Here is a 27,677-nt window from a genome sequence, read left to right on the forward strand (position 1 = left end):
ATACATACAGTAAAGTCTCGTTATATCGATATTCAAGGGAGTCCGGAAAAATATCGATATAACCGGGACTATCGATATATCCGACCCTGTTTGCATGTAATTTTCTCCGTGCGTGCATAGAAATAGTATCGATATAACCGGGACTATCGATATATCCGATATCGATATAACGAGACTTTACTGTATATATATATATATATATATATATATATATATATATATATATATATATATATATATATATATATATATATATATATATATATATATGTGTGTGTGTGTGTGTGTGTGTGTGTGTGTGTGTGTGTGTGTGTGTGTGTGTGTGTGTGTGTGTGTGTGTGTGTGTGTATATTTCAGAAACTGTTGTTTTTGTGTTTTTTAGTTTACCTAACCTTTGCACCGAACCTTAAATGGATTGAATTGTTATTTTTGGAAGGAATGGGGACGTATGTATTTTAGTTATATATTATACATTTAATAATACATTTCATTTTTAAACACCTTTCGAAACTCGTTTTTTTCGGTTTAAAATGCCTTAATATACCTGGGACAGATCTGCACCTACATCGATGGGAAATTTGCGCCGTCTGGCGGACACATAAAGAAATTACATCTAGAAATGGGGAATTTCCGCCGTCTGGCGGACACATAATGAAATTACACCTAGAAATGGGAAATTTACGCCGTCTGGCGGACTAATAAAAGCGTTTTTAGCCCGAAAAAAAACGACCATGTATAGGAAGTAGTTTTTGAGCCGAACAAACGACCATGTATAGTAAGGCGTTTTTAGGTTAAAAAAATTCGACCATGTAGAGGAATACGTTTTTATCCCGAAAAAAAACCCACCATGTATAGTAAGGTGTTTTAAGGTGAATAAAACGGCCATGTATACGAAGGCGTTTTTAGCCCCCAAAAAACGGCCATATATACTAAGACATTTTTGGCCGAAAAAAAACGACCATGCATCATCAGGTTGTTTGACAGATATGTTTTTGTTCTGACTGCAATGTTTTACTTTCCGATTACGTGTTTCCGCCCAAGCCGGCCGGAAGCGGATGTTCTCTCAATGCTGAGTTGGGCTAGCATGGATTGTTACCTTCTGTTCCGACCTACCGAGGCAACAAAACGAGCAAGGATGGCAGCTGTTGACGGGTTCACCCAGCTCCAGTTTATATCTTTGATGTCCAAAGTGTGCGCGGAGACAACCATCTTGGAACCAGCGACAAAGATTGAGGTTTGACCACCACGCCGAATAATCGAGCTATCTCGCTAAAGCTAACGTCGCTCCGAGCTATCTCGCTTAAGCTAACGTCAAACCGGCTAATGTTGACTTGTGTCACATCGTCGTGTTGCATCTTCAAGTTCGAAGTTAGCTGTTTTTATGCTTTGGGACTCTGCTACGTTGGACGTGATAAGATGCTTGCATTTTTGTGTTTCAGCTGCATTCGTCATGAGCCTCCCGTAAAAGGAACCGACATTTGACGGCTTGAAAACTGGAGCCGATTTCAACGTAAGTTTGACTCATCAAATTTGTCCCAGCATATGACATATGTTGATTGTGACGTTGGTGTTGTTTTGGCAGGACTCTCTCATCTCAAGTTGCTCCGCATGAGCTGGTGTGAGACAAGAGGATACACCAAACCAGGTTCGATTGAGGTCGCTGTGGCGACCCCTGAAGGGAAAAGCCAACAGGAAAAGAAGAAGACCCATGCCCAAGTCGTCCACAATGAAGGTGGATGTCATCTTTTTTTGCAAACAATTTTTTTATGACAAAAAGAAATAATCATCAAAAGTCATCATATATTATGACACTGAGGTTTCTTTTGATGTGTTGTTCAACTGATTTATTTAATTTTCTTTCAATTAAACAGGCCTGGATGAAACTGATGGGCCCACCAGAGGAGGGACACCCAGCCCCCCACCCACCCAGCAGTGGAAGAAAGTTCGCTCCGGAGTTGTGGTAAGTTTTTTCATCCCCACAAAGACCATGTGTAGTCAGGTGTTTTTTGCTGAAAAAATGTTTAGTGAGGTGTTTTGATTTCCCTTTGTCACAATGACATTTTGCAGGTTGTGCCAGTTGCACGTGCCTGGTCTTGAACCCTGCACTTCTGCGCCGCAAGTATCTGCCCTGCCCACTGGACCATGGGGGTGTGGCTGTTTTCGCTAAAAATTCATCTATTTATCATGCGATACCGCGTTGACACTTAGTAAAATTCTTTGCAGGTTCTCGGCGCTTCGCGCCTCGAACCTGCCTAGCGAGCTCGCTTCGCTCGCTCGCATTGAGACACTTGGCTCGCTCGCTTCGCTCGCTCGCAGGTTCACTCTTGTGCTTGTCGGGGCCTTGGGAGGCTGTCCACTTGTGGACCCGTGAACTCGCTCCAGCGACCTCGCTTCGCTCGGTCGCTTTCGCTTCGACTTGGTTTCGAGCCTGTGCCGCGCAGTCGACACCCTTGTATCTTTCGCTGTGACTTGGTTTCGAACCCGTGCCGCGCAGTCGACACCCTTGTACTTTTCTCAGCGGCCCACGGGGCCCCAATAGAATATCGGGTTTGTTCGCTTATATCCTATTCTGAAGGTCACTGTTGGAATAAAAGCACAAGTTAGACATGCTGCCCAGAGCTGGGATCGAACCCAGGACCTTCACAGCGAGAGTCCATTGCCTTAACCAGTCAGCCACGAGGACCACAAGTATGACTCGGTTGTGGCCTATCATAGACTTTTCTCAAGTACAAAAAGACTTAGACTAAAAAACTTGTCTTTTCTCTGACATCCATTTGAAATGTTGGTTTCTTTTCTCCTATCTTATTGTGAAAGTCATTGATTGACCAAAAGCACAAGTCAGACATGTTGCCCAGAGCTGGGATTGAACCCAGAACCTTCACATCTGGAGTGCACTGGCTTAACCAATCAGCCACAGTGACCACAAGTCAATTTCTGTTCTGTTCTATGATATTCTTTAAAGTATAAAAAGACTTAGACTAAAAAGCTTGTCTTTTCTCTGACATCCATTTGAAATGTTGGTTTCTTTGCTTCTATCTTATTGTGAAGGTCATTGATTGAAGAAAAGAACACAAGGCGCCCAGAGCGGGGATTGAACCAAGAACCCTCGCATTGGGAGGCCATCGCCTTTGCCAGTAAGCCACAGTGGCCAGCAGTAAGTTTGGGTTATGTTGTATCTTGTAGGTCTACAAAGTAGAAAAAGACAGACGCCAAACTTTCTTTCTCTTTCCACAGATGAAGACCAGCATCAAGCGGGGCTGAAAAGGGAAGCCGCATTTGCCACGAACGAGTTTCGATCAGAACTTACCCACGCACAAGATCGGCGTTCAACCCACTAGCCCACGTGTAGGCGGAAGTGCAGTGGACGTGCAAGCGGTCATCAACATGGAGGGGAAAGAGAACGAACGTTGAATTTGTCGCAGCTGAAATATGTTTTCGCTAATGACAATAAAAGTGGGTTAAACATGAGTATTTGTGGTCATATTCAAAGACACTCTGAACGGACCGCAACGCAGGCCTTTAACCATTAGGCTAACTGGTGACAAGTGCCCACGTTGAAAGCCACATTTCAGTGTCCCACACGGTGTCGCCTTTTTTGTCATTCACTTGTGTGAATCATGATTTATTTGACTGTGTTGCAACTGCGTCGCGTTTGACAGCCCAGGCAGTGACATCACCATCACCACTAACGAGCACCTTTTTCCAACAAAGGCTCGGCAGCAAGTTCCGGGTGGTGAGTAACTTGATGTTCCAGCACGTCTGCAACGTCATCACATATCTTGGCAAAGACCGCAGACGAAAAATCACGTCCTACGTGTCTCGTGTTTGCCGATTCTGTAAGGCGTTTTTGGGCTGACAAAAAAAACACCATGTATAGGAAGGTGTTTTTACCCCCCAAAAAACACCATGTATAGTAAGTAATTTTTGAGCCAAAAAAAAATACATAAATAAACAATGTATTGTAAGGCCTTTTTACCCCCCCCCCCCCCCCCAAAAAAAAAAAAAAAAAAAAACGACCATCTATAGTAAGCTGTTTTTACCTGAAAAAAATGACCACGTATACTAAGGCATTTTTACCCCCCCCCCCCCCCCAAAAAAAAAAAAAAAAAAAACACAACCATCTATAGTTAGGCATTTTTTACCCGAAAAAAAACATGTATATAGTAAGGCGTTTTTACCCGAAAAAAAAAATGACCATGTATAGTAAGGCGTTTTTGAGCAAAATAACGACCATGTATAGTAAGCCGTTTTTTCCCCCAAAAAAACAGCCATGTATAGAAAGCCGTTTTTACCCGGAAAAAAACAACCATGTATAGTAAGGCATTTGTAGTATAAAAAAAACAACCATTTATATATCTTCTTTTCCTTTCGGCTTTTCGCCACAGCAAATCAGTGTCCTCCATCTTGATAGGTTCGATCGGCATTTGTATATACTAAGCGTTTTTACCCCCCAAAAATGACCATGTCTCTTCGTACAGGATACATGATTGTTTTTTTCGGGGAAAAACGTCTTTATTTGTCCGCCAGACGGCGCTTATTCCCCATCGAACGAGACGTAATTGTAGTACACGTGTTTGTCCGCCAGACGGCGGAAATTCCCCATTGAATCGATCTTGATGTATTTTCTTAAATTGTCCGCCAGTGGGCGGAAATTCCCCATCGATTTAGATGAGAAGGTTTCTTCAGCCGTCAGTCCCCATCGATTTAGATGTAATTTCTTTATTTATAAACTAGATGGAGATGGAGTTTTCGCCGTCTGGCAGACAAATAATAAAATTACATTTTGATCGATGGAAAGAATAATTATCTTTAAATTACACAAAGATCAGAATCAAAAAATGACTGGACAAATTCACCAAAGGGCACTAATCCTGTTGTTGCTCGATAAATAGATATTTTTTTTTCTCACCAAAAAACGCTTTACTATAGAAGGTCGTTTTTTTTGGGCTCAAAAACGCCTTACTATACATCAGGGGTGTCAAAGTCATTTTTTGCCGCGGGCCACATTATAGTTAAGGTTTCTTCTTGAGGGCCGTTATGAATTTGGGGAGGCCATTAGAATGTTTAAGCCCCTCCACATATTACATATAGAGCGCACAACCAATTAATGAATAACTAGTTTTCAAATCTGAAGTCAAGAATAATGACTGTTATTGTGGTTTACATCCAAAAATATGACATTTTGGTCAGGATCTTAGCAAGTATCATGGAATTTCACAAGTTTGATTTGCTTTCGCGGGCCGAAAAAAATGATGCGGGGGGCCGGATTTGGCCCTCGGGCCTTGACTTTGACACCTGTGCTATACATGGTCATTTTTTTTCGGGTAAAAACGCCTTACTATACATGGTCATTTTTTTGCCTCAAAAACGCCTTACTATACATGGTCTTTTTTTTGCCTCAAAAACGCCTTACTATATACATGATCATTTTTTTAACCTAAAAACGCCTTACTATACATGGTCTTTTTTTTTCGGGTAAAAACGCCTTACTATACATGGATGAGAAGGTTTCTTCAGCCGTCATCTGTACAAAAGTGAAGGTTTCGGACGTTTCGCCTCCTATCCAGGAGACTTCGTCAGCGAACGTGTTGTTCGCTGACGAAGTCTCCTGGATAGGAGGCGAAACGTCCGAAACCTTCACTTTTGTACAGATGACGGCTGAAGAAACCTTCTCATCGATGGACCACTCCTGTACGACTGAGAGCTTACACAGACTTACTATACATGGTCGTTTTTTTTTTGCCTCAAAAACGCCTTACTATACATGGTCATTTTTTTAACCTAAAAACGCCTTACTATACATGGTCATTTTTTTTCGGGTAAAAACGCCTTACTATACATGGTGGGTTTTTTTTGCCTCAAAAACGCCTTACTATATACATGGTCATTTTTTAACCTAAAAACGCCTGACTATATACATGGTCATTTTTTTTGCCTCAAAAACGCCTTACTATACATGGTCGTTTTTTAACCTAAAAACGCCTTACTATACATGGTCATTTTTTTAACCTAAAAACGCCTTACTATACATGGTCGTTTTTTTAACCTAAAAACGCCTTACTATACATGGTCGTTTTTTTAACCTAAAAATGCCTTACTATACATGGTCATTTTTTTTTCGGGTAAAAACGCCTTACTATACATGGTCATTTTTTTCGGGTAAAAACGCCTTACTATACATGGTGGGTTTTTTTTGCCTCAAAAACGCCTTACTATACATGGTCATTTTTTTTAACCTAAAAACACCTTACTATACATGGTCATTTTTTTTTCGGGTAAAAACGCCTTACTATACATGGTCGTTTTTTTTTGCCTCAAAAACGCCTGACTATACATGGTCATTTTTTTAACCTAAAAACGCCTTACTATACATGGTCGTTTTTTCGGACACATTTTGATTCACGACGTGCCGGGCTGTGTACTATTTCGGAACATTTGTCACAAGGCGCACGCACCTTGAGCGAGAGCACCGTGCTGGCCAGGTTGGTCCTCTGGATCTTCGACACGTTGGTGGTCAACATCTCGTCCCTGTACGCTCGTTCTGTGTGGAGGCCGTAACACTTTCCTGATCGATTATTCTTCAGGTGGCATATCTACACGATTACAGAGGGACAAACGGGGGTGCTTTTTAACTTATTCCCTGGCAGACGATCTGAAAAAAAAGTGTCCACTCCATTGCCTGTTTTTTTTTTCATTTTCACTCACATTCCAGGATCCAAAGAATCTTGAATTTTAGAGCGACATAAACATTCAATGCAGTGTAAGAAACCTAAGACTCTCTTCTTTCATCAGAAACAAATGTTAAGTCCTAAATTATATAGGTCTGGAGTTATATGAGCTTGAAATGAGGGTGGCTGTACAAAATACAATACAATAAATATTGATTGACATAGTGCTTTAACAATAGCCGAAGCTGGAAAAAAGTGCTGACATGGAAAAAAGGGGAAATGTTCCCCCCTTGTGGAAGGGAAATACGTCTGTGTATGTGAACATTCGTCTGTGACAACACAATCATAATAATAATCATAATAACAATGCATTTCATTTACAAGCAACAAAGTGCTCCAATATTTGCCACAAAACTGCTCATACAGGACATATACTGTTACAATCATGCTTCTACTGTTCTCGTGAATAACCGTATGCTCATATTCAAATGGTTTTGTTCTGTTGATGTTGTCAACATGTGCCATTTTTGTATCTGTAGCCTATCTTGACCAGCATGCTGGTCAAATATAAAAAAATCAATGCGGTTCCCCCTCCAGAGCCCAAAAAATAGCCCAGCCTTGACGTATCCACCGGCAACAAAGATGCGAATCAAACCTCTGAAGCTGGAGGACACTGACTGATTCGCTGCGGCGACCCCTGAAGGGAAAAGCCCAAAGGAAAAGTTTGCTTACCAAATGGCTTTGTGGCCTCCGGGCCACTAGAAGGCGATATGCGCAGTTGAATCCAATCCACCAACAACAAAACAAACAAGAAGACGAAGGCGCACAAGAATGGACCGCCCCACATCCGCTTCAAAGAGCAACTACTTCCGCTGTCAACAAGCCAAGTCCTCGGTGAGTATTTTTAACTTTTTAATCTGACTATTTGTCATTTTTCCGTGATCGTGTTTATGTGGCCAATTTAGGAGCACGGTTACGATACGTTGCGACAGTTATTCGGCACGTCCACGAGTCGCCCACAGCTGTCAATCAATCAGCGTTTGACTCGAATGTTGTTGTTTTTGGTGTTTAGCACAGCAAACATTTAAGATACCATGCACGTGAGGGCAGATTCGTCTCTAAACTATTCACAGAAGTGCATCGGTTAATTTTTTCAACAACGAAAATTACAATACGAGCTCTTTGTCCGATAGAATAGCAAACGTCTAAACTGCTCAACTATGAAGAATAGTTGAGCATTTTTTGATTTGAAAGGAAGTTGCTCATTGTATTTTAGATGTATGAAAGTAAGTCAGCAACTTAATGAAAAACGATTGAAATTGAAAAGAAACGACTTGTTTGATAAACAAAACACTTACCACTTTTGTTTTTTCCCCCACTTGACGAGATTGAAGAGGCTCCTGGGCCAAAGGTAACAGATGCCAGACTCGGAGGCCACGTGGAAGGGACCCAACTTGCATGTGAACATGTGAGTACTGAGCGGTGTGTTGTGCTTGAAGAGCTCATGTCACGTGGCACCGCAAGGTGGCGATAAAGTGCGCTCGGCTCTCACTCGACTTAAACTTGTGCTACGTGCAATGCACAACAGTGACAAACTGGAAATTATCATGCACTTCTGGGATATATTTTTAACATTGGTGGACCAAGATAGTTTAAAAATATCTGTGGACCAAGATAGTTTAAAAATCTCTTTCTGTCTATCTATCATCTATGTGCACATATGACAGACTTGACCCACTTCAATATTATTTAAAAACTTGACCAACATTTAAAAAACTAATTAGTGTGATCATGTTGTTGAGGAGCACAGGGGACTTTGTTTTTGTTAAGTGGGAGATGTCGGACGTGCTCATGTCCACCTTGGTCTGTCATGAGATGTCAGTGACATCACACATGAGCTGATCAAGCACAAGCCCCCATCACGGGCCTGTCGTTAGTGTTTGTGCCACTTGAACATTGACGAGTAATTTGCTTTCATGTTGTCATGTTAGCTTTTCTGTCCGATAAAATTGTTCAACTTCAATTCCTGTCTTTGCCTTGATATGACTAAATCCATCCTCAACTCACTCAGCCTTTCATGCGTTATCATCATGTGGGACTTGGCAAAACTTGAAAAAACGTGACGGACTTAGAAACATTTTGAAGAAGCGAGTGGGACTTAGAAGATTTTTGGAAAATGCTGCATGTTAAACCCATGGCAACAGTGATATGACTGTTTGGAGTGACTGAAGTGCACCTCTGACCTGAAGATTTTTGTGGGACTTAGAAGTTTTTTGAAAATTCTTCAATGCATAGGCCATGTGAAAGCCATCAGAACAGTGTAACCACTGTCTGGAGTAACAAAAGTGAAATTATAATCTTGAATCTTAGGCAGGACGTAGAAAATTTTTGAAAATGCTTCAATGCAAAGGTCATGTTAAACCCATGGAAACAGTGAGATTACTGTCAAGAGTGACCAAAGTGCACCTCTAACATTGAAACTCAGTTGGGGCTTAGAAATATTTTGAAGAAGTGAGTGGGACTTAGAAATGTTTTTAAAAAGCTGCAATGCTCAAATCATGTTAAACCAATGGCAACAGAAAAATTTGAAGAAGCGAGTAGGACTTAGAATTTGTTTGGAAATGGATGCATTTTAAACCCATTGCAACAGTGATATGACTGTTGAGAGTGACTGCAGTGTACCTCTGACCTGAAGATTTGAGTGCGACGTAGAAGATTTTTTTTGAAAATGCTTCAATGCACAGGTCACGTGAAAGCCACCAGAAGAGTGTAACCACTGTCTGGAGTGACGAAAGTGCACCTCTAACATTGAAACTCAGGTGGGACTTAGAAATATTTTGAAGAAGTGAGTGGCACTTAGAAAAATGCTTAAATGCACAAGTCATGTGAAAGCTGCCTGAACAGTGTAACCACTGTCTGGAGTGATGAAAGTGCACCTTTAATCTTGAATCTGAGGTGGGACTTAAAACATGTTTGAAAAATGATGCATGATAAACCCATGGCAACAGTGATATGGCTGTCAAGAGTGACTGATGTGCACCTCTAACATTGAATCTCAGATGGGACTTAGAAATTTTTTGGAAAATGCTTCAATGCACAGGTCATGTGAAAGCCACCAGAAGAGTGTAACCACTGTCTGGAGTGATGAAAGCGCACCTCTAACATTGAATCTTAGGTGGGACTTAGAAAAACGTTACCTTTTTTTCCACAACAAAGATACGATCCACGTGAGGACAGATTAGTCTCTCAACTATTCACAGGAATGCATCCGTGACTTTTGTCACCAATGAAAAATTGTCAGAGATATGACATTCTTATTCTCCATCAAAAATACAATACAAGCTCTTGGTTTGGTAGAATAGCAAACGTCTCAACTGCTCAACTATGAAGAATAGTGAAGCAGTTTTTGATTGAAAGGCGGTTGCTCATTTAGATGTGTGAAAGTAAGTCAGCAACGTCATGAAAAACGATTGAAATTGAAAAGAAACGACTTGTTTCAGAAACAAAATAAGCGTGACTTATCACTTTTGTTTTTTTTCCCCCCCACTTGACCAGATTGAAGAGGCTCCTGGGCCAAAGGTCACAGCTGCCAGACTGAGGCCATGCGGAAGGGACGCCAACCTGCATTTGGACACGTGTGAGTACTGAGCGAGCGAACTGAGGTGTGCTTCAAGAGCTCGTGTCATGTGGCACCACAATGTGGCGATGAGTGTGCTCGTCTCTCACTCGACTTAAACTTGAACACTGAACATTGACTGGTAAAACGCTTTCATGTTGTCATGTTAGCTTTTCTGTCCAATAAAAAATGGTTCAACTTGAATTCCAGTCTTTGCCTTTAAATGACTAAATCAATCCTCAACTCACTCAACCTTTCATGCGTTATCGTTGGTGCCCTTGAGACTCAGGTGGTATTATTTGGCAAAAAATGGACAAAACCAGTGAGACTCGTGAAATTTTCGGAAATACTTCAATGCAGAGGTCATGTGAAAGCCGCCAGCACAGTGTAACCACTGTCTGGACTGATGAAAGTGCACCTCTCATCTTGAATCTTAGGTGGGACCTAGAAAATGTTTCAAAAATGCTCCATGTTAAACCCATGGCAACAATGATATGACTGTCAAGAGTCATTGAAGTGCACTTCTAATATTTATCTTAGGTGGTACTTAGAATATTTTTTGAAAAATGCTGCATTTAAAAGCCACCGAAACAGTGAAATTACTGTCAAAAGTGACTAAAATGCACCTCTAACATTGAATCTTAGGTGGGACTTAGAATATTTTTGAAAAATGCTCCATGTTAAACCCATGGCAACAATGATATGACTGTCAAGAGTCATTGAAGTGCACTTCTAACATTTATCTTAGGTGGGACTTAGAATATTTTTGAAAAATGCTGCATTTAAAAGCCACCGAAACAGTGAAATTACTGTCAAAAGTGACTAAAGTGCACCTCTAACATTGAATCTCAGGTGGGACTTAGAATATTTTTGAAAAATGCTGCATTTAAAAGCCACCGAAACAGTGAAATTACTGTCAAAAGTGACTAAAATGCACCTCTAACATTGAATCTTAGGTGGGACTTAGAATATTTTTGAAAAATGCTGCATTTAAAAGCCACCGAAACAGTGAAATAACTGTCAAAAGTGACTAAAGTGCACCTCTAACATTGAATCTCAGGTGGGACTTAGAAATTTTTTGAAGAAACAAGTGGGACTTAGAAAAATTTTGAAAAATGCTGCAATGCCCGCCCCAAAACCCGCCCCAAAGCCCGCCCAATTCCCAAACCACCAATCACAACCGAGGGCCTAATTTGCATAACCAATCAAATCAGCCTAATTTGCATAACCACGCCCACTTTCACTATTTTCTAAGTCCCAAAATGAGACTGCGCTCTGATTGGTTAGAATTTACATAACCACGCCCAAATTTATGCCAACCAATCAGGAGGGGGCTCATTTACATAGTCCCGCCTACCTTTCCAGCAATCACAGCCCATTATTGTAATGCTCCACCCACTTTCACAGCCATCGGCGAATCAGTAGCCTCCATTCCAGACAGACCACGCCCACTTTTTGGGATTTTTTTGGGGGCCTGGAAAATTCAGAAAATTTTTTTTTAAATTTTTTTGAAAAAAAAAATTTTGAAAAAAAAATTTTTTAAAAAAAATTTAAAAAAAAATTTTTTTGAAAATAAAATTTTTGAAAAAAAAATTTTGAAAATAAAATTTTTGAAAATAAAATTTTTGAAAATAAAATTTAGATTATTTTTTTGAAAATGTTTTATTTTAATGTTTTAGATTTTTTAAAGTTGTGATGTTTAAGAATAAAGTTAAGAGTTAAAGTGTTTGTTTGTAATCAAGCTTTATTTTGCAGAGTAAACAATGACAAAGAGGAAAAATTACAATGTTGGATGGCAGTCTGCTTGTTGCCGGGCGGCAAAGTGGTCGGTCGGACGATCGTGGGACGGGTGTGTTGATCTCAGAGGAAAGCCATCCAGGAGTTAGAAGCAAGTCCACTTCTCGTGCAGAAAGACCTTCAACGTAAGAAAAAAAATAAAAATAAAAAAAAAATAAAAAAATTTAAAAAAAGTGTTTGAAAAACACTCACCTAAAAGTGGGATGCCATTTCAGCCTTCTGCTTTTGGTGAAGTCAGCCCGTGGCAGCAGACCTGAAACGAAAAGACATCGTCAGTTTTGAGCAAACTCACCAACAGGGAGGTTGACGCCGCGTCGCTTGTCTGAGCCTGTTCAAGTGGACCTGGGAAAAAAAAAAACAGACACACACGGGCTTCAAGAGCATTTCCGATGCAGCCATTTTGAGACAAGATGAGACCAACCAGTGAGGAAGAGGACGAGGGACTTCTTGGGCACTTCGTCGGACCTTGAAGAAAAACAGTTAAGTTGCATGGTGGAAGTGTCATTTGAACGTCGGTACACTTGAAATATCTCACTTGCAATGTCCAAATTTACTTTGCCCGGCAGGTGCGCCATCTTGGTGATGCAGAGTCCACCGTGGCACTTTGACTGGAAGCTTCTCTGCAGTCTAAAAAGGGGGAGAGGAAAAAAAAAACTAGTTTGCATCGATCACATCCGGCAGAAACCGCATCGGCCCCCTTCGCCGCCATTTTGTTCGCCGGGCAGCTCTGGATGAGGTGAGGATGACGTTCCATCTGCACACAAAAACACAAAAAATATTAGCAAGCGTGAATTCAAATTTTTCTATCGTTTTTTTTTTTTTTGTCCAGGAGGAAAACAGCAACTTGAGGCCAGCCTTTCGACCGTCTGGAGATTTCACTAACGTTGGTAATCCACCTAGTTGGAAAGAAGGAGGAATGCAATGCACCAGTCAAGCTTTTCATTCAGTTTGATTTTAATGTTGGTCAACTTGAAAAATTTTATTTGCTCAGCAGGCGCAGCGTCATGGCGGCTTCTTAGTCTGTCTTTCCCAACAGAAACATGACTGGCGAAAAAGGTCGACGTCACTTGAGCCTTTCTGGTCTTCCGAGTTGCTGCCGATTCCGCTTTTGCAGGGCCAAGAGATCCTTTGTCACCACCTGAGCACAAAGAAAAACAAACTGAGTGCAAGTGCACAGAATCTTCAATCGTCATTTTAGACGGTCTTGAGAAACTTCTCCCGGTGCCGCTTGGGGGGGGGGGGGTGTAAAAGAGAAAAATGTTACAAAATGTTCACTTGAGCCATTTTGCTCTTCCCCCCCCCCAAACTCAGCAGACTCCACACCGACCCCCTCTGGATCAAGTCAAGATGCCGCTTCACCTGCGCACACACACACACACAAAAAGGATGTTAGTAAGCGTGAATACTCGTCATTTCCCATGTTGTTACCTTCCTCCAGTTTTGTCCAGGAGAACGCCCCCCCCACCTCCTCCTCGTGTCCTGAAATGAAATTAAAACATGATTTAGGAGATGTATGCGTAGGAGTGTTTTTGTCTCACCAGTGACAGAGCGCATGGGGGAGCCAGACACGTCGTCGTCAGCAGTGGACTGCAGCATAACGGGTGGCCTGAAAAAGAAAAAAAAAAATAGTTAGCAACTTAAACTACGGTAAGCCGTTTAAACAATGCTCCTCCACCCCAGAAAATAAAATAGTCACCAAAAGCCTTTTTAGAGTTGCCAAGCCTGTGGAAAGAAATGACACAATTACAACCAAGTAAGAGCAGAATCTCGTCTAAAATGTAGAACTAAAAACGCTGGCAAACGCTTACCTTTTCTGTACACTGAAAAGGAGAAAAAAATAACGAACATAGTGCCATTAAAATAGCAGGCGACTTACCTTTTGTAGCGTTTAACAGCCTGAAAACGCGAAGGAATGTTAAATTGGGAAAAAAAGTTAAGTTCTAGACGAAAAAGAACCGAAAACGCGAGTAACTTACCTTCAGTGCACGCTGGAAATGTTTAAAAAAAAAAAAAACGAGTTAGTTCAATCGAACATTATATATCGTTTAAACGTGCAAGCGACTTACCGTGCAAGAGTTGAAAAGTCTGAAAACGCGAAAAATGTTAAAATAGAGCGATAAAAAGACCAAAAAGAAACCTTAAACGTTTCATTTGTCAAACGCGAGCACCTTAGCTTCTCTGCACGCTGAAAAAGAAAGAAAATTGCAAAACGAGTGTCAGTTCACTCAAACATTTAATATTGCAGGTGACTTACCGTGGAAGAGTTGAAAAGTCTGAAAAGGATTAAAAATGTTAAAAGTTACAAAAACGAGCAATTGCAAGACCAAAAAAGAAAGTTAAAACGTGCACTTTGTCATACCTTGAGGTCGTCTTGCAAGCGATGCTGTGGCGGTGCAGTCGGCCGTCATCATGGAGGGAAAGAGGACGACTGTTCAATTTGTCGCAGTTTAAATACGTTTTCGCTGATTACGTCAATCGTCACGTGATTAATTAAAAAAAGAAGCAAAAAAAAAGACCTGAAGAGTGGCAATAAAAATGGGTTAAATATGAGCGCTCCTGGTTAAATTCGAACACGGTCCACACAGACCGCAGCGCAGGCCTTCTACCATTAAGCTAACTGCCCCGACAACTTCCGCCCTTAAGGTCATATTTCACTAGTCCACACGGTGTCACCAATTTTAGTATGTATTGGATCAACGGACAAATATAACATCCAAATCAGAAGTTTTCAAATCTGAGTTAGTCGAGTGGTCTGATACTCTACTTACAGTCCAGCTGACTCGTGTTCGAGTGCCATTTCTGCACACCTGAATTTATGCACATATGTGCAGGTGAGAGCGGGTATCGAACTAGAGTCATCTGGACCGGAACCAAAGTTTTAGACCACTCGACTATTGCAGACAAATATTTTTTCGGATTTTGATCGGTAGTCACGAGCACTAACAAGGTTTATTCGAATAAATATAATTCCCGAATAACGTGTTTTCATATCCTAGTTGGTCGAGTGGTATAAGACAATGCTTGCGGTTCAGGTGATCCCTGTTCGAGTCTCGTTTTCTTCTCATCCGTATTACAGCGCACATGTGGGTGAGTGCGGGAGTCGAACACGAGTCACCCGCTGCGGAGCCAAACCTTTTGACCACTCAACCAAGGCGGATGAGTTTTTCGACGAACTTTATTCTCCAGTCATATGGACTGGCATGGTTCATGTGACTGCAAAGGTTCATCTTGTGGTCCACGACTACGCCTGCCTGTCCTCACAAGGGTCGCAGAAAGTCCTGGATCATATCGCAGCTGTCTTTGGGCAGTATGAGGAGGACATCTTGAAATGTTCGCAAAGCATAAAAGTCAATAATTCAACACAAGATATATTTACTACATGATTTATTGTATTGTTTAAAAGATTGGAGACTCCTTTGTTTGAGAAGAAGATGCATAGTTATTGATGGTCGACTGTCTTCAAATATTCATTTGCTTTAACCATGATTTTTTTGACTGTGTTGCAACTGCAGCCGAACATCATGTCTCATGTTTGCAGATTCTGTGACCCCATTTGTGTATTTGGCTCTGTGTAAATAAATAGAAATGCAGAAAAAAAACAGGAATATATTGTTTGATACATTTCTTTATTTATTTGTCGTGGGCAGAGCAATCAACATAAAAACAAATCTGGTATGTTGCATATTGAGGAGTTAGCATGGAGCTAATTCGCAATTCTTGTCCCTGGATGGGCTTCTCGGATAGAAACTGGAGCTGAAAACATAGCAGAGCAACAGTGTAAATGAGCAGAAAGCACATACATACATTACAATATACAAACACGATCACTTGTCCCGCAACAAACATTTTTTTTCTTCAAATGAGCATGCAAAGGTTCATTGCTGAGTTGGTGACACCATAAAAAAAGGCATCACAATCAAAGGCCAAAAACGCCTCACGATACATGGTCGTTTTTTTCAGCTAAAAATGCCTTACTATATATACATGGTCGTTTTTTTAGGTCAAAATCGCCATACAATACTTTTTCGGTCTAAAAATTCCCCATCTCTGACTGGACAAGTTAACCAAAGAGCACCAATCATGTTGTTCACGAGACAAATAGATATAAATTGTGGCAGTGAAATGGGTCACATGAAAAAAAGCTTTGTCTAAAACCAGGTAGAATTTTATGTATGAAATATATGTAAACTAGAAATTGTTGAACTAACACTTGGAATTTTGAAATACAGTAAAGTCTCGTTATATCGATATTCAAGGGAGTCCGAAAAAATATCGATATAACCGGGACTATCGATATATCCGACCCTGTTTGCATGTAATTTTCTCCGTGCGTGCATAGAAATAGTATCGATATAACCGGGACTATCGATATATCCGATATCGATATAACGAGACTTTACTGTATCTTTAAATTAGACAAATATTAGAATAAAAAAAATACTGGACCGATTCACCAAAGAGCACTAATCCTGTTGTTCAAAAGACAAATTGATATAAATTGCGGCAGTGAAGTGGGTCACATGAAGTAAAGCTATGTGTAAAACCAGGGAGAATGTCATGTATTAAACATTATATGTATCCTAGAAATTGTTTAAATGCAGCAAAGGTCAAGCTGAACTTAAACTTGGAATTTCGAAGGATTTTCTTTAAATGGTCGTCATGACAATCATTACTTGTTCTTTGGTATTTAACCCATCTTTTTTCTGCTCTTCTCTCATTACAGCCGACGATTAGCGCCGTCTGGCGGACAAATAACAAAACTACATCTAGTTCAATGGGGAATTAGCGCCGTCTGGCGGACAAATAAAGAAATTACATTTAGAGATGGGGAATTAGCGCCGTCTTGCGGACAAATGAAGGCGTTTTTAGCCCGAAAAAACAACAACCACGTACTTACTATACATGGTCGTTTTTTTGGGGTAAAAACGCCTTAGTATACATGGTCGTTTTTTCAGCTAAAAATGCCTTACTATACATGATCTTTTTGTTTCAGGCACAAAATGCCTTACTATACATGGTCGTTTTTTAGGTCAAAATCGCCATACCATACATGGTTGTTTTTTCGGTCTAAAAACACCTTACTATACATAGTCATTTTTTTTTTCGGACTAAAAACGGCTTACTATACATGGTAAATTTTTCTGTATAAAAACGGCTTACTGAACATGGTGGTTTTTTTCAGCTCAAAACACCTTACTATCTATATACCTGGTCGGGTTTTTTTAGGCTAAAAACCCCTTACTGTACATGGTTGTGTTTTTCAGGCTAAACATGATTTTACTATACATTGTCGGGGTTTTTTTTTCGGGCCAAAAACGCTTCATGATACATTTTCATTTTTTTCAGCTAAAACGACCATGTATAATAAGGCATTTTTGCCACGAAATAAACGATGTATAGTAAGCCATTTTAAGCAGAAATAAACAACTAAGTATCGTAAGGTGTTTTTGCCCGAAAAAAATACCATGTATAGTAAGGCCTTTTAGGCAGAAAAGAACAAACATGTATAGTAAGGCGTTTTTAACCCGAAAAAAGAAAAACAAAAACGAGGGGCATTTTTCTGGCACATCGTCAGCCATTATCATCAAGGCAAAGCCATCCATCTTCTTTTGTAGGTCGCGCTGCAATGAAAGACGAAGAGAGGCTACAGGCGGATGTACAACAAGTTAGCGTCTTTAGCAGATCACATGGCGCCATGAAAGACATCGACGTTAGATCCACATCACATGCGTCAAAGACATGCCGTCAAAGTGTCTTGCTATTAGCCCCGAGCCAGCGGGCGGGAAACTCGCTTAGAACCGACACACAAAAAAACGTGGCTCATGCATTTTACATTAACCCGAGATTCTTCTTTCATAAATAAATATCAATTATTGAAATTGTTAATTCGGCACTGGGTAATTGGCTGAGATTCGCATGAATAAATCACTCTGAGCATGAATTATAGAACGTGTTTGAGAGTCTCTTAAGATCAACTGTGAGAGAAAATATGAGTTTTGGCCCCTCTAGTCGTGTCCAATTAAATGATTCCCGCCTTATTTGGCGCACGCGTCAAGCGCTTTGACCTTTCATCCGGATGGATTTCACACAACCGACATCAGTGTAAAAGTCAGACCTTCAAAATAAAAGCATTCAAATATACAAAACAAGGCCTGCAACACCTGGTCTCTATTTAATGGTAAATATAGAATAATAGTGTTCATGGTATTGGGGGGGGGGGGGGGGGGGGCTTTTCCACCAAAATCCTATCATAATACTTGCATGTGGTACGTATGTTTTAATAGTAGTATGAAATATTAAAAAAATATTTCGCTGTTTTTTGAACGGGGAAGATTTTGGGGTTTTGTCCGTGTCCCTTTGGTGCTGCGGAGGTGATTGAAGGGTAAAGTAGTGCATTTTTGGGACTTCTTGAGGTGATTAGAGGGGGTGGTGGAAGGGGCGGGGGGTCAGAGAGCAAGAAATTGTGTGATTCCAACTGTGAAGTCTCCTTTTGTCTTTTTTTTCAGTTGTGACGGCCGGATAATTAAACCTCTGTAGTATTGTCTTGCATCTTTTCTCTTCTCGCCCCACTTGCAGCAACAACGGGGGAGTTTCCCCCGTGGGCCTGAGACTTGCTAAGACATCAATAAGTACTTCTTTCCTTTAGAGCCCTTCATTAATTTGGGGATGAGGGGGGGGGTGATCTCCGCATTTGAAACTAAACATCCAGATATTCTTTTTTAAGATGCTCCGATGATAATATTCATTTAAGAAGCCGTCCCCGATGGATATAAAAATTACAATCTGTGTGTGTTTCCGATTGCATTCCAGTGTAAATTCTGTGATCAGCAGGACAAAAAAAATTTGACAACTTCCAATACAGCCGGTTTGAAGCTCAGCATAAAGATGAGACAAAGAAATGTGCTATTTATTAAAATCTGCACTTTCTTTCATACTTTTTGGTTTTTGTTGTTGTTGTTGTTGTTTTTGACTTCAAGATGGCGCTGCGAGAGTGGCTGCCTTTACAGTAGCTCCTGTATTTTGTTTTTCCTGTAAATCAGCATAAAACAATAAGGGAGACATCACAATGAGGTGTGCAACGAATGGAAAAAAGTGTCACAGTTCGCTCGACAAGTGTGAAGGCTCTTAACGTTATTTATTTGTCGCAATGTCAACGCTGTCACTAAGTCAACCAGTTCAAAGTTTTTAACCAAGTCTAATCCGACTTTTGATTTAAAAAAAAAAATCTAATTTCCCCCAAAGATGATTGGCAAAAATGGCAGAAAGTTTCAAGTGAGACAGGTTTAGGGTTAATTCCCTCCCATTCAGCATAAACGAACACGGGATGTCGTTTGCTTACCTTTTGAGAGCGTCCCGATGGTCCTCCAATGGTGTTGGTGGAAGCCTCTGTAGCAGCATACCGGTGTTGACAGTTTCACACAGAGACGCGGCACCTGCCAGAGCATCCACGGCAACACGGTTGGCATTAGTTGACACAGCACAAGGTGAAAAGTTTGTGTACTTACGCTGCTGATGATAATCCACCTTGTCGGTGAGCTATTGGCCCATTTATGGCCACTTTAGAGCCAAGTGGAGGCTGATGTTGTTCTGTTGGGCCTTCCCTCGCCTTCCCCTTGCCTCCCCATCATGACATTGCCGGATAAGAGCGGCCATTTTTGTCTACCGCGCTCTTGTCAATGATTTCTACACCACCTGAAGGTCCGTGGATTTATAAATAAATAAAATACAGGGATCGATAAAATAATCACGAGGGATTTCTCAGAATTTTGAATGTCAACATATACATCTTTTCTATTGACTTCATATTGTAAAATGAGGTGCACAGGTGAAGTTGAAAACAAGTTTGTGCAGAGTGCAGAAAGCCCCAAGCACTGCGGACTCCTCACCGCCCCCCAAATGCCCCTCAGCGTCCAACATAACTCAATCGTCTGATGGTTTTAAATGCACGTTATTCCATTACTTCAGCCCTGTTTTCTCCCCCGGCCGCTTTTTGCTCTTTTATCTACACCTACGTCGTCATCTGGTATTTGTCCATTTGGCGAGCGGGAGGAGCCGAAGCCTTGCTTACCTTGACGCTCCAGGGGCCATACGAAGTAACATAAGGTGTGGTTTTGGTTGCAAAGTTTCTGTATTTATTTATTTTTGAACCTGGTCATAAATGATTGGTGAAATGCTTCAATATGAAAACAGCACAAAAGGGGAAAAGCAATGAAAGTAAGCTGAAAGACAATTTGGAATTGTTTGAGATTTAATGGACAAAATATAATGAACATTAGTCTGTGATTCAGATATTTTAAGGCCTTGCGGGTTCTGACAGCCCACCACTGCCACGGTCATACTGAAAAGATGTTTTCAGAACCTGCTTTTGTATTTCGCATTGGCGTGTGACCAAAATAACCACCCAACGATGTAAACAGGGAACTAATCCGCCTTGCACCCGCCGCCCCGCCTCAACACTTGGACCACATTGTGTCAGGCCAGCTCAGTCGGAAAAGTTTGCCTTTCACAGTTGAATCAAATTGAACATTTCTGTTGGGTTTGGCAAAATGAGTGATGACGGTGGAGCGCTGGACTGTTGCCTGGTGGAGGAGGACTGGCAGAGGGGACAGACCTACTCGGCTCATTGGCACAGTCTAGGTGTGTCCCGGTTGCAAAGGTGAGCGTTTATGCTTTGGGTATGGGGTTGGCTTATGACTTTCGGGTGTGTATAGGGCTACAGTTGAACTTTATGGTTTGGGTCATTAGCAAAATTCATATTTGAGTTTGGATTCATCACTAGTGTGCCTTCCTACGACCTTGGATCGGAGTTTTAGTTATAAATTGTGCTTGTGGTTCAGGGGAGATGGGGAAAGGTCAAGTGTTAGTGGTTAAGGGGTTGCGGTTTTGGGTCACGTTACAACCAGAAGTACGTTCATCATCGAAGTACATCATTCAAATTTGATTTCTTGTTGATTTGTTAAAATGGGATTTTGGATAATGAAATAAGATTAGATTGACTCTCGTAGTGTAAATCCGCTTCAATTCCAAGCCTGACGCTCCTTTCTTCTCATCGGGGACTCCTTGAGCCATGCATCCATCCAGCCGGAGTCTGTCCAACAGCACCGACCATTGTGGTCATAGGGGTGGGATTACAGTTGGAGTTTGGGGTTATTGGTGGTTAGATTTGGCCTTTTTGGTTCTTCATGTGTGAATCCGTGTGAAGGAGGGACTAGCGATTCTAAGTTTGGGTTGCTTTATGTTCCCCTTCAGCCCCACGGTGACCGAGGCAGAGCATTCGGAGAAATACTGGGAAGCCAGGAGGCTACTGCAGCGCTTCCTCTCGGGGGCCATCGGTCACAGGCAAACTGCAAAAATCCAAAGAGTCTCGTGTTAGAAACTAAGACGGTCATGAAGAGCTTCCTTGGATGAAGATTTATCGATCAAGCAATGGCGCTAAATGCTTTAGCTAATGTAATTTTTTATTAATAAACAACAAAGCAGACGTGAGTGGGTTGTCCTGTTTATTTCCATTCAAAATACGAATATTTCCAATTATTTCAACACAAAATTGACAAAGGTTGATGCCAGAGAGATGATCACACACCCTAATTTTACTACTTGCATCTGGCCACATTCCACATTCCAAATCCTGAGACTGCAAGGCTGTGTGTGTGTGTGTGTGTGTGTGTATATGCGTCTGTGCACAGCTGTCCATCTGCCAGGGATGAACGAGGTGTCAAGGGACCCCTCACCCCATTCGGAAAATCAATTTGAAGAGAACATGGCAATTTTCCACGGCACTTCAGCTGCTGCTGACACCCAGAATAGGTGTTCAATTAATCGAATCAGTGGCTCAAACTGCGTTTTGTCAGCTGTCCTTGGTTGCTTGTGCGCCTCAAAGTCTGACACTGGCCTTTAACCCACGCAATAAATAGGACTCAAAGCCACTAAACTGTGACTATTGGTATACTATGACCCTGCAGAATGCGTCCACAAAATGTCTTTATGCTTTATATTTTGAAGAGTCGTGCTTTCCGCACTATAAGGCGCACTTTGAATGAACGGTGTACAGTATTACATGTTGTCCATGTATAAGTGCGATATTCCGAAGAAACAGGCAAAGCCATGATCTCCTGGTGGGCTGGCAAAGGCAAACCTGGACTGATAGTGAAGATAGAGGCCTGCTGAAGAACTGAAAGCAAATGACGCATCCATTAGTGTTGCTGAAAGCCCTCTAATCTGATGGCATCAGTGCTCGGGGCTAGAGAAAGAAAGCACACACGTACGCGATCAGGATTCGACACTTAGCGTCCCAAAAACTTAACGCACGCCTCAAGCGCCAACGACCAAGGTACATCCACAAAAAGGGGCTATAAGAGGAGGCTCCAAAAGGAATCAAGCTGGCGACTTCCATCGGCAAAAGGGGAAGAATGGAGCAAACGGCAACCGAAAATGGAGTGGAAGCCATGGCAGCCCGTTACCAGCGTTTCGACCCGGCGGCATATCTACAATATAACTACACGCCGCCACGCGCCGACTTTGACAGGAAGGACAGCATTGTGCCGTGGAAACTGGCGTGCCTGCATCGAGCCTTCACTGAAGGTAAAGCGAGATGCCGGATTCCAGACTTGGAGGCTGACAACAAATATTAGCAATATCATTGGTCAATAGGGAAAGTCGATGTAGACGTACAGTCATCCATTGCTACTTCGCGGTTTTGATGCATTGCAGATGTTTTTTTTACAGGGGAATAATGTTCAGAATTTAAAAAATGCCAAATGACTCAGAAGTAGTCGCGTGTGGACCTGGTCCATTTTGACTGCAAAAAAAACGAGGGATTACTGTAATTGTTATTTTCGGTGAGGTTAGCAATTTGTGAACATAGCTTGAATTTTCCAGTGGGATTGGGATGAAACCCTGCCACAGAGAGTGAAAAAAAAGCCTGAGAATTGCCTTTTAGATCCTAAAAAAGGATAATAATAATAATAAGAACACCTTTACTTGTCCAAAATGGAGAAATTTGCGTAAAATTGAGTGCTTGGTTGAAAAAGAAAAATTCTTACATGCACAAAGGAATGTAAAAAAATGACTTGATTTGTAACCAAACAAACAGTCCCTATGATATACACGCCCAGACGATCTTTTACGTAGGTGACATCAGCGGCAAGCTGCTAGTGGACATCGGCTCGGGACCCACCCTGTACCAAGTCCTGAGCGGTTGTGAGGTGTTCAACCAGGTGCTTATGACTGACTTCCTGGAGGCCAACCGAAAGGAGCTGAGGCGATGGCTGCAGGGCGAGGAGACGTGCAGCCTGGATTGGACGCCTTATCTGGAGCACGTTTGCAAGCTGGAGGGGCGACGGTATTCGATGATGTCGTTTTTCATACGGAATGTGGCAATTCATTACATGGAACGCGCTTAGGATTCAACTACTCTGTGAAATTTGTATTAATGTAATATGTTGCTTTGGGGGCCATCTGGTGGTATCAAGGAAGTAGGTTGGGGTGTCCAAATATATTCCTCCACCAGATGAAGATCAGGATTTCAATTGTCCCTTTCAGTGCCTCGGCATGGACGGAGAAGGCGGCCAAGCTCCGTCGGGCCATCACCGACATCCTCCCCATCGACGTGCACCGTCCCCAGCCTATGGACCCTGGCGCCCTGCCCCCTGCAGGGGCCGACTGCCTGGTGTCCTGCTTCTGCCTGGAGAGCGTCAGCCCCGACCTGGCCGCCTTCACCAGGGCCCTTGGCCACATCGGGAAGTTGCTGCGGCCCGGCGGCCACCTTCTGCTCATCGGAGCGCTGGGGGAGAGTTTCTACTTTGGGGGGCCCGGGGTGAAGATCCCTGTGGTGCCACTGGGGGAGGCGGAGGTGTGCGCCAGTCTGAAAGAGACCGGCTACACCCTGATCCGGCTGGAAGTTTACACGCTGCCACAGGACATGAGAGTGGGGGTGGATGACGTGACTGGGGTGTTTTTTGCAAAAGCCAAGAAGGATTGAAAGATGGCGATATTGTCCCAAAAAGTGCTCTTTCGCTGAATGTCAATGAAGTTCTAGATGGATTACAGATGGATTATTATATGGTTAGACATCGCCCACTGCGGGCGCAAAAGGGGTACTACAGGAATCATACTTAGCCAATTCTTGCTCCACTTATTTTTACATTTCAGGATAACATGTTTTATTTTTTGCATGTATTAAATATTCATGGGAAAAATATATATAAACAGATTATTAATATAAAACTGCAATTTTATGTTTGAAAAATGAACTTAGATATACCATACGAATGTTTTTCCATATTGTATTTCAGTTTTATTTTCATGAAAAATCCATTGGTGTTGATATTTTGCATGTGTGGCCACTGTGCATGCATGTAGAGTGAAGTGATATCATTATTAAAAACTGCTTCATTTACTTCTACATCAGTTCACCAAGTTAAATTTTGCATGTCTTAATTAATAAAGACATTACATCAGATGCTTCAAAAAAAATCATGGCGGAGGCTTTATTCGGCCAACAACACAAAGATTATTTTGAAGACTTACTGTACCATGTAGGATAAGCACGTTAAAAGCATGATAGACAAACCAAACCTTTTATACAAAAGAGATTTTCCGCCGTTCTCCTTTGTCTCCGACGTCGGCTTCCTTTGTGGGTCCTAACGCATTTGGCGACAGATCCCTTTGCGCTTTGCTTTGCGTTCCTGCATCTGCAATGAAAAGATGGCAGTGAAAAAAATATATATAAACTGTTTTATTCCGGGTCAATTTTTAACCTCTCAGTCCATTTCAAATATCCCCTGTGAACACTGTTACTTGTCCCATTAGAAAAAAAGGCATATTTTTTTTAAACCTGACTCCAGCTGCGCACTCTTCTCCTCTTCCTCTCTGGAAATTGTGTCACCATTGTCCATGGAGCTCTTGTCTATGGAAGATAGGTGCGCTTGGGCCATTCTCTGCACATCTGGAATATATATAATCACTTCATCATAAATCCATTAAAGTTCATTTAAAAACAAAACAATCGTCCTCAATATCACCAATAGCATTTATTGGAAACTGTTTCTTATGATGACATTCAATTGAGGGGGGGGGGGAGGTGTTCCTGCAGATGTGTCTATCACATAATCCGGGATGATCCTGAACTGCCTCTGCTTCTAATCTCAAATCGCACACACATTTGTTACATAATTGTACGACACAAATTTGGAGCACTGAGGCTTTTGGAGAGCCCACTGACCTTTAAGCGAGGGTGGTTGGTATGTGCCTGGCATCCTGTTGATAGTGTTCGCCTTCTTGACGCCATTTTCTCCAACTGACCACTGCAGGGGGCACGGAGCGGAGCGGCAAATAATATCAAGACACTATAGAGAGACATTAGAAAAACATTTGGTGCAAAACCGATGTACCTGATGAGACCCGGCGTCATCTTCGGGCGATGGTGGGTCCGTCAGTCGAAAGAGGGTGGCGGGAGTGGGCCTCCGACGTCGAATCTGAACACACGGTGAAGGACTCACTCACTTTTTTAAAAACTGGTTAGGGTTGCTTTTGCATTATTTTTTGTTCTTTTGACTTCAAGATGGTGCCGCGAGAGTGGCTGTCTTTACAGCAGCTCCTGTATTTTGTTTTTCTACTTCTTTCTTTCCTTTCCTGCCATCATTTTGCTGCTGTGAAATGTCAATTTCTCCACTGCGAGACTAATAAAGGCTAATCCAATCCAAGACATTTTTCCCCCTCATGGTTCATATTATTCATTTTCTTGATAAAAAAACAAAGTCATAATTCACAACAAAGACTGACGGTCAGCGTTACTAACCATCCTCACACTCTCGTAAAAAAGAGAGTGAGTCAGAACAATCTCTGACAGTTATGTAATTGAATCAAATGTAAAAATGGACTTTGCTTCCTAAAATACAGGAGAGCTTGGTCTCCCAATCGCAGCGAAGAGCGTGGGTTCGATGCGCGGGCGGCTTTTTGGCATCTTCGCGTTTGCTTTTCTTGTGTGGTAGATTCGTGATAATTTCATGAAGATGAAAACTCGATAATTTGCATAGATGTCATTGAACTCTTGATTTGCAATGCCAACCCTGTTTTAAAATTCTCAACCTGTCTTAAAAGTTTGAAAAATTAAGGTTAAATGGCCTACTTTTGCTCTGCATCTGAAATGTGATGCACAATCTCATTTTTAATGTTACTAACAGGGAAGAGGCTTTTTTACTCAGGTCGGCTCTTCCTACTCCACTCTTTTTGATGCCTCATCACTTAGAGAGAGTAAGAGATGCAAAAAGTCAACCTTCAACGGCTCAGTTTAATCCCAATGCTGTACAAACTCAACAGACAGTAATTCATTAAAAAAACTGATGTTGCTCTACTCCTCATATTACGCAAGTACCAGTCAATTTGGTGCAGTGATAAGCGTGCAACAAGATGACCGACAAAATATCGTCAAAGGGTACACAAAGTTCACTTAAATGCACTTTTGGACTTTAAAAAAAAGGCCACTTCTGGATTGAGAAAGAGCGGTCGAAACTTGCTGCAAATAGACGTCGTGTTGTGTTAAATTGTCCTCTTGAGTGCATCACCTGGAAAAGCAGTTATTTGTTATTGTTATTATCACCTTTAAATATAAGATTATTTCAATGATGCATCATTTTAGGCTTTCTATCTACTGAATGAATTATTACTGTTGCTTTTTCATTCAGTTGTTTTGATGTGGATTGCATTTTATGATATGGAAGATATTTTTTAATCCATCTTGAAATGTGACATAATAGACGCCTTGTGTTCATATGCTTGAGTCTCACCAGGTCCACTTGTCTCGGGTCCAACTGGATGGGCACGGCCGAAGGCACAGAGAACTGGATCTTCCTTTTGGCATCACTATCCTGCGGCTTTCGCTCCACTGCAGTCGTGTCGATCCCTGCAGGCAGAAAATGCTCCATGATCACACGCCTCCAAAAAGCTAGTCCCAAAAAAAATGCAATCTCCGTCTCTTCGTGTCAGTCCCACTCCCACGTATGCACACCCCCACCCGGTCACGATGCAACACGGCAAGCATAGGGTGGTGGGAAGGCGTGTGACGTCATCAACCGTTGCTGCAAATATCGCGACATTTACGCACGGTGTCGAGGACGAAACAAACATTTTCTTAAAATTGTGATGTTAACAAAGAGGTCACAAGAAAAGCAAAGAGGGATGCATGTAACTTAACGTCTGCAACACATTGTCACACTCCAAACAAGATGTATTTATTTTGACAATGTGCAAAACAAGTGCGATACAAGCGGTACTTGCCTTACTTGATTCTCGCTTGCAATGGGCTCCCCTGGGTTCACTTTTCCTCGTGGAACTCGTAACCAAATGCAAATAAGATACAAGAGGCAATGCCTTTCACGACAGGAATCATGTTAAAAGTCAGTTTGCACACGGCGACGTCGGTAATCAAACAAACATGCAATGGGGATGTTTGAATTCTGCGTCACGTGAATTTTACGCACCCAATAGCTGTTTAGCAGGCCTCATGACGTATAATAGGTGCATAATTGCATGTTATATTAAAGAAACGGAAGACAAATGAGGAAAAATACCCCCAAAAATAAATAATTAAACATGAA

General features: G+C 41.7%; 3 protein-coding genes and 2 long non-coding RNA genes across 10 annotated transcripts; 2 read left to right on the forward strand and 3 right to left on the reverse strand.

The window, feature by feature from the left end:
• Window positions 1-1,042: 1,042 nt before the first annotated feature.
• Window positions 1,043-3,468, forward strand: LOC148887631 (uncharacterized). Of its 5 annotated transcripts, none has more exons than XR_016117489.1 (7): window positions 1,044-1,234; window positions 1,440-1,510; window positions 1,583-1,732; window positions 1,872-1,960; window positions 2,068-2,115; window positions 3,049-3,154; window positions 3,235-3,468. It is a non-coding gene; the product is annotated as an uncharacterized LOC148887631 (long non-coding RNA). The 5 variants fall into 5 exon arrangements; XR_016117491.1 differs by having other exon boundaries at window positions 1,872-1,957; XR_016117490.1 differs by having other exon boundaries at window positions 1,043-1,234; window positions 1,872-1,957; window positions 2,068-3,154.
• Window positions 3,085-12,817, reverse strand: LOC148887632 (uncharacterized). Of its 2 annotated transcripts, XR_016117495.1 has the most exons (7): window positions 12,617-12,817; window positions 12,274-12,546; window positions 12,069-12,199; window positions 11,642-11,758; window positions 6,456-6,593; window positions 3,308-3,334; window positions 3,085-3,185 (listed from the first exon to the last, which is right to left on the reverse strand). It is a non-coding gene; the product is annotated as an uncharacterized LOC148887632 (long non-coding RNA). The 2 variants fall into 2 exon arrangements; XR_016117494.1 differs by lacking the exon at window positions 12,617-12,817 and having other exon boundaries at window positions 12,274-12,556.
• A 95-nt stretch (window positions 12,818-12,912) lies between these two features.
• Window positions 12,913-14,690, reverse strand: LOC148887633 (uncharacterized). Its single transcript, XM_089016213.1, has 10 exons — window positions 14,669-14,690; window positions 14,441-14,543; window positions 14,336-14,354; window positions 14,250-14,266; window positions 14,148-14,166; window positions 14,058-14,069; window positions 13,958-13,977; window positions 13,778-13,803; window positions 13,620-13,687; window positions 12,913-13,560 (listed from the first exon to the last, which is right to left on the reverse strand). Exons 1-10 carry the CDS (start codon window positions 14,688-14,690, stop codon window positions 13,471-13,473), a joined length of 396 nt encoding a protein of 131 aa, XP_088872339.1. The 3' UTR covers window positions 12,913-13,470.
• A 5,616-nt stretch (window positions 14,691-20,306) lies between these two features.
• Window positions 20,307-27,099, reverse strand: LOC148887634 (protein phosphatase 1 regulatory subunit 1B-like). The gene is made up of 6 exons (XM_089016048.1): window positions 26,868-27,099; window positions 25,473-25,556; window positions 25,304-25,385; window positions 24,917-25,027; window positions 24,658-24,773; window positions 20,307-21,425 (listed from the first exon to the last, which is right to left on the reverse strand). The coding sequence occupies exons 1-5, from the start codon at window positions 27,003-27,005 to the stop codon at window positions 24,661-24,663; spliced, it is 528 nt and encodes a 175-aa protein (XP_088872174.1). The 5' UTR covers window positions 27,006-27,099; the 3' UTR covers window positions 20,307-21,425; window positions 24,658-24,660.
• pnmt (phenylethanolamine N-methyltransferase) lies at window positions 20,596-24,665 on the forward strand. Its single transcript, XM_089016047.1, has 4 exons — window positions 20,596-20,737; window positions 21,331-22,662; window positions 23,212-23,422; window positions 23,623-24,665. The coding sequence occupies exons 2-4, from the start codon at window positions 22,491-22,493 to the stop codon at window positions 24,059-24,061; spliced, it is 822 nt and encodes a 273-aa protein (XP_088872173.1). The 5' UTR covers window positions 20,596-20,737; window positions 21,331-22,490; the 3' UTR covers window positions 24,062-24,665.
• Window positions 27,100-27,677: the final 578 nt, after the last annotated feature.

The sequence above is a fragment of the Hippocampus bargibanti genome, linkage group LG15 (genome assembly GCF_051943395.1).
Source record: "Hippocampus bargibanti isolate YZ-2025 linkage group LG15, ASM5194339v1, whole genome shotgun sequence".
Taxonomy (NCBI): domain Eukaryota; kingdom Metazoa; phylum Chordata; class Actinopteri; order Syngnathiformes; family Syngnathidae; genus Hippocampus; species Hippocampus bargibanti.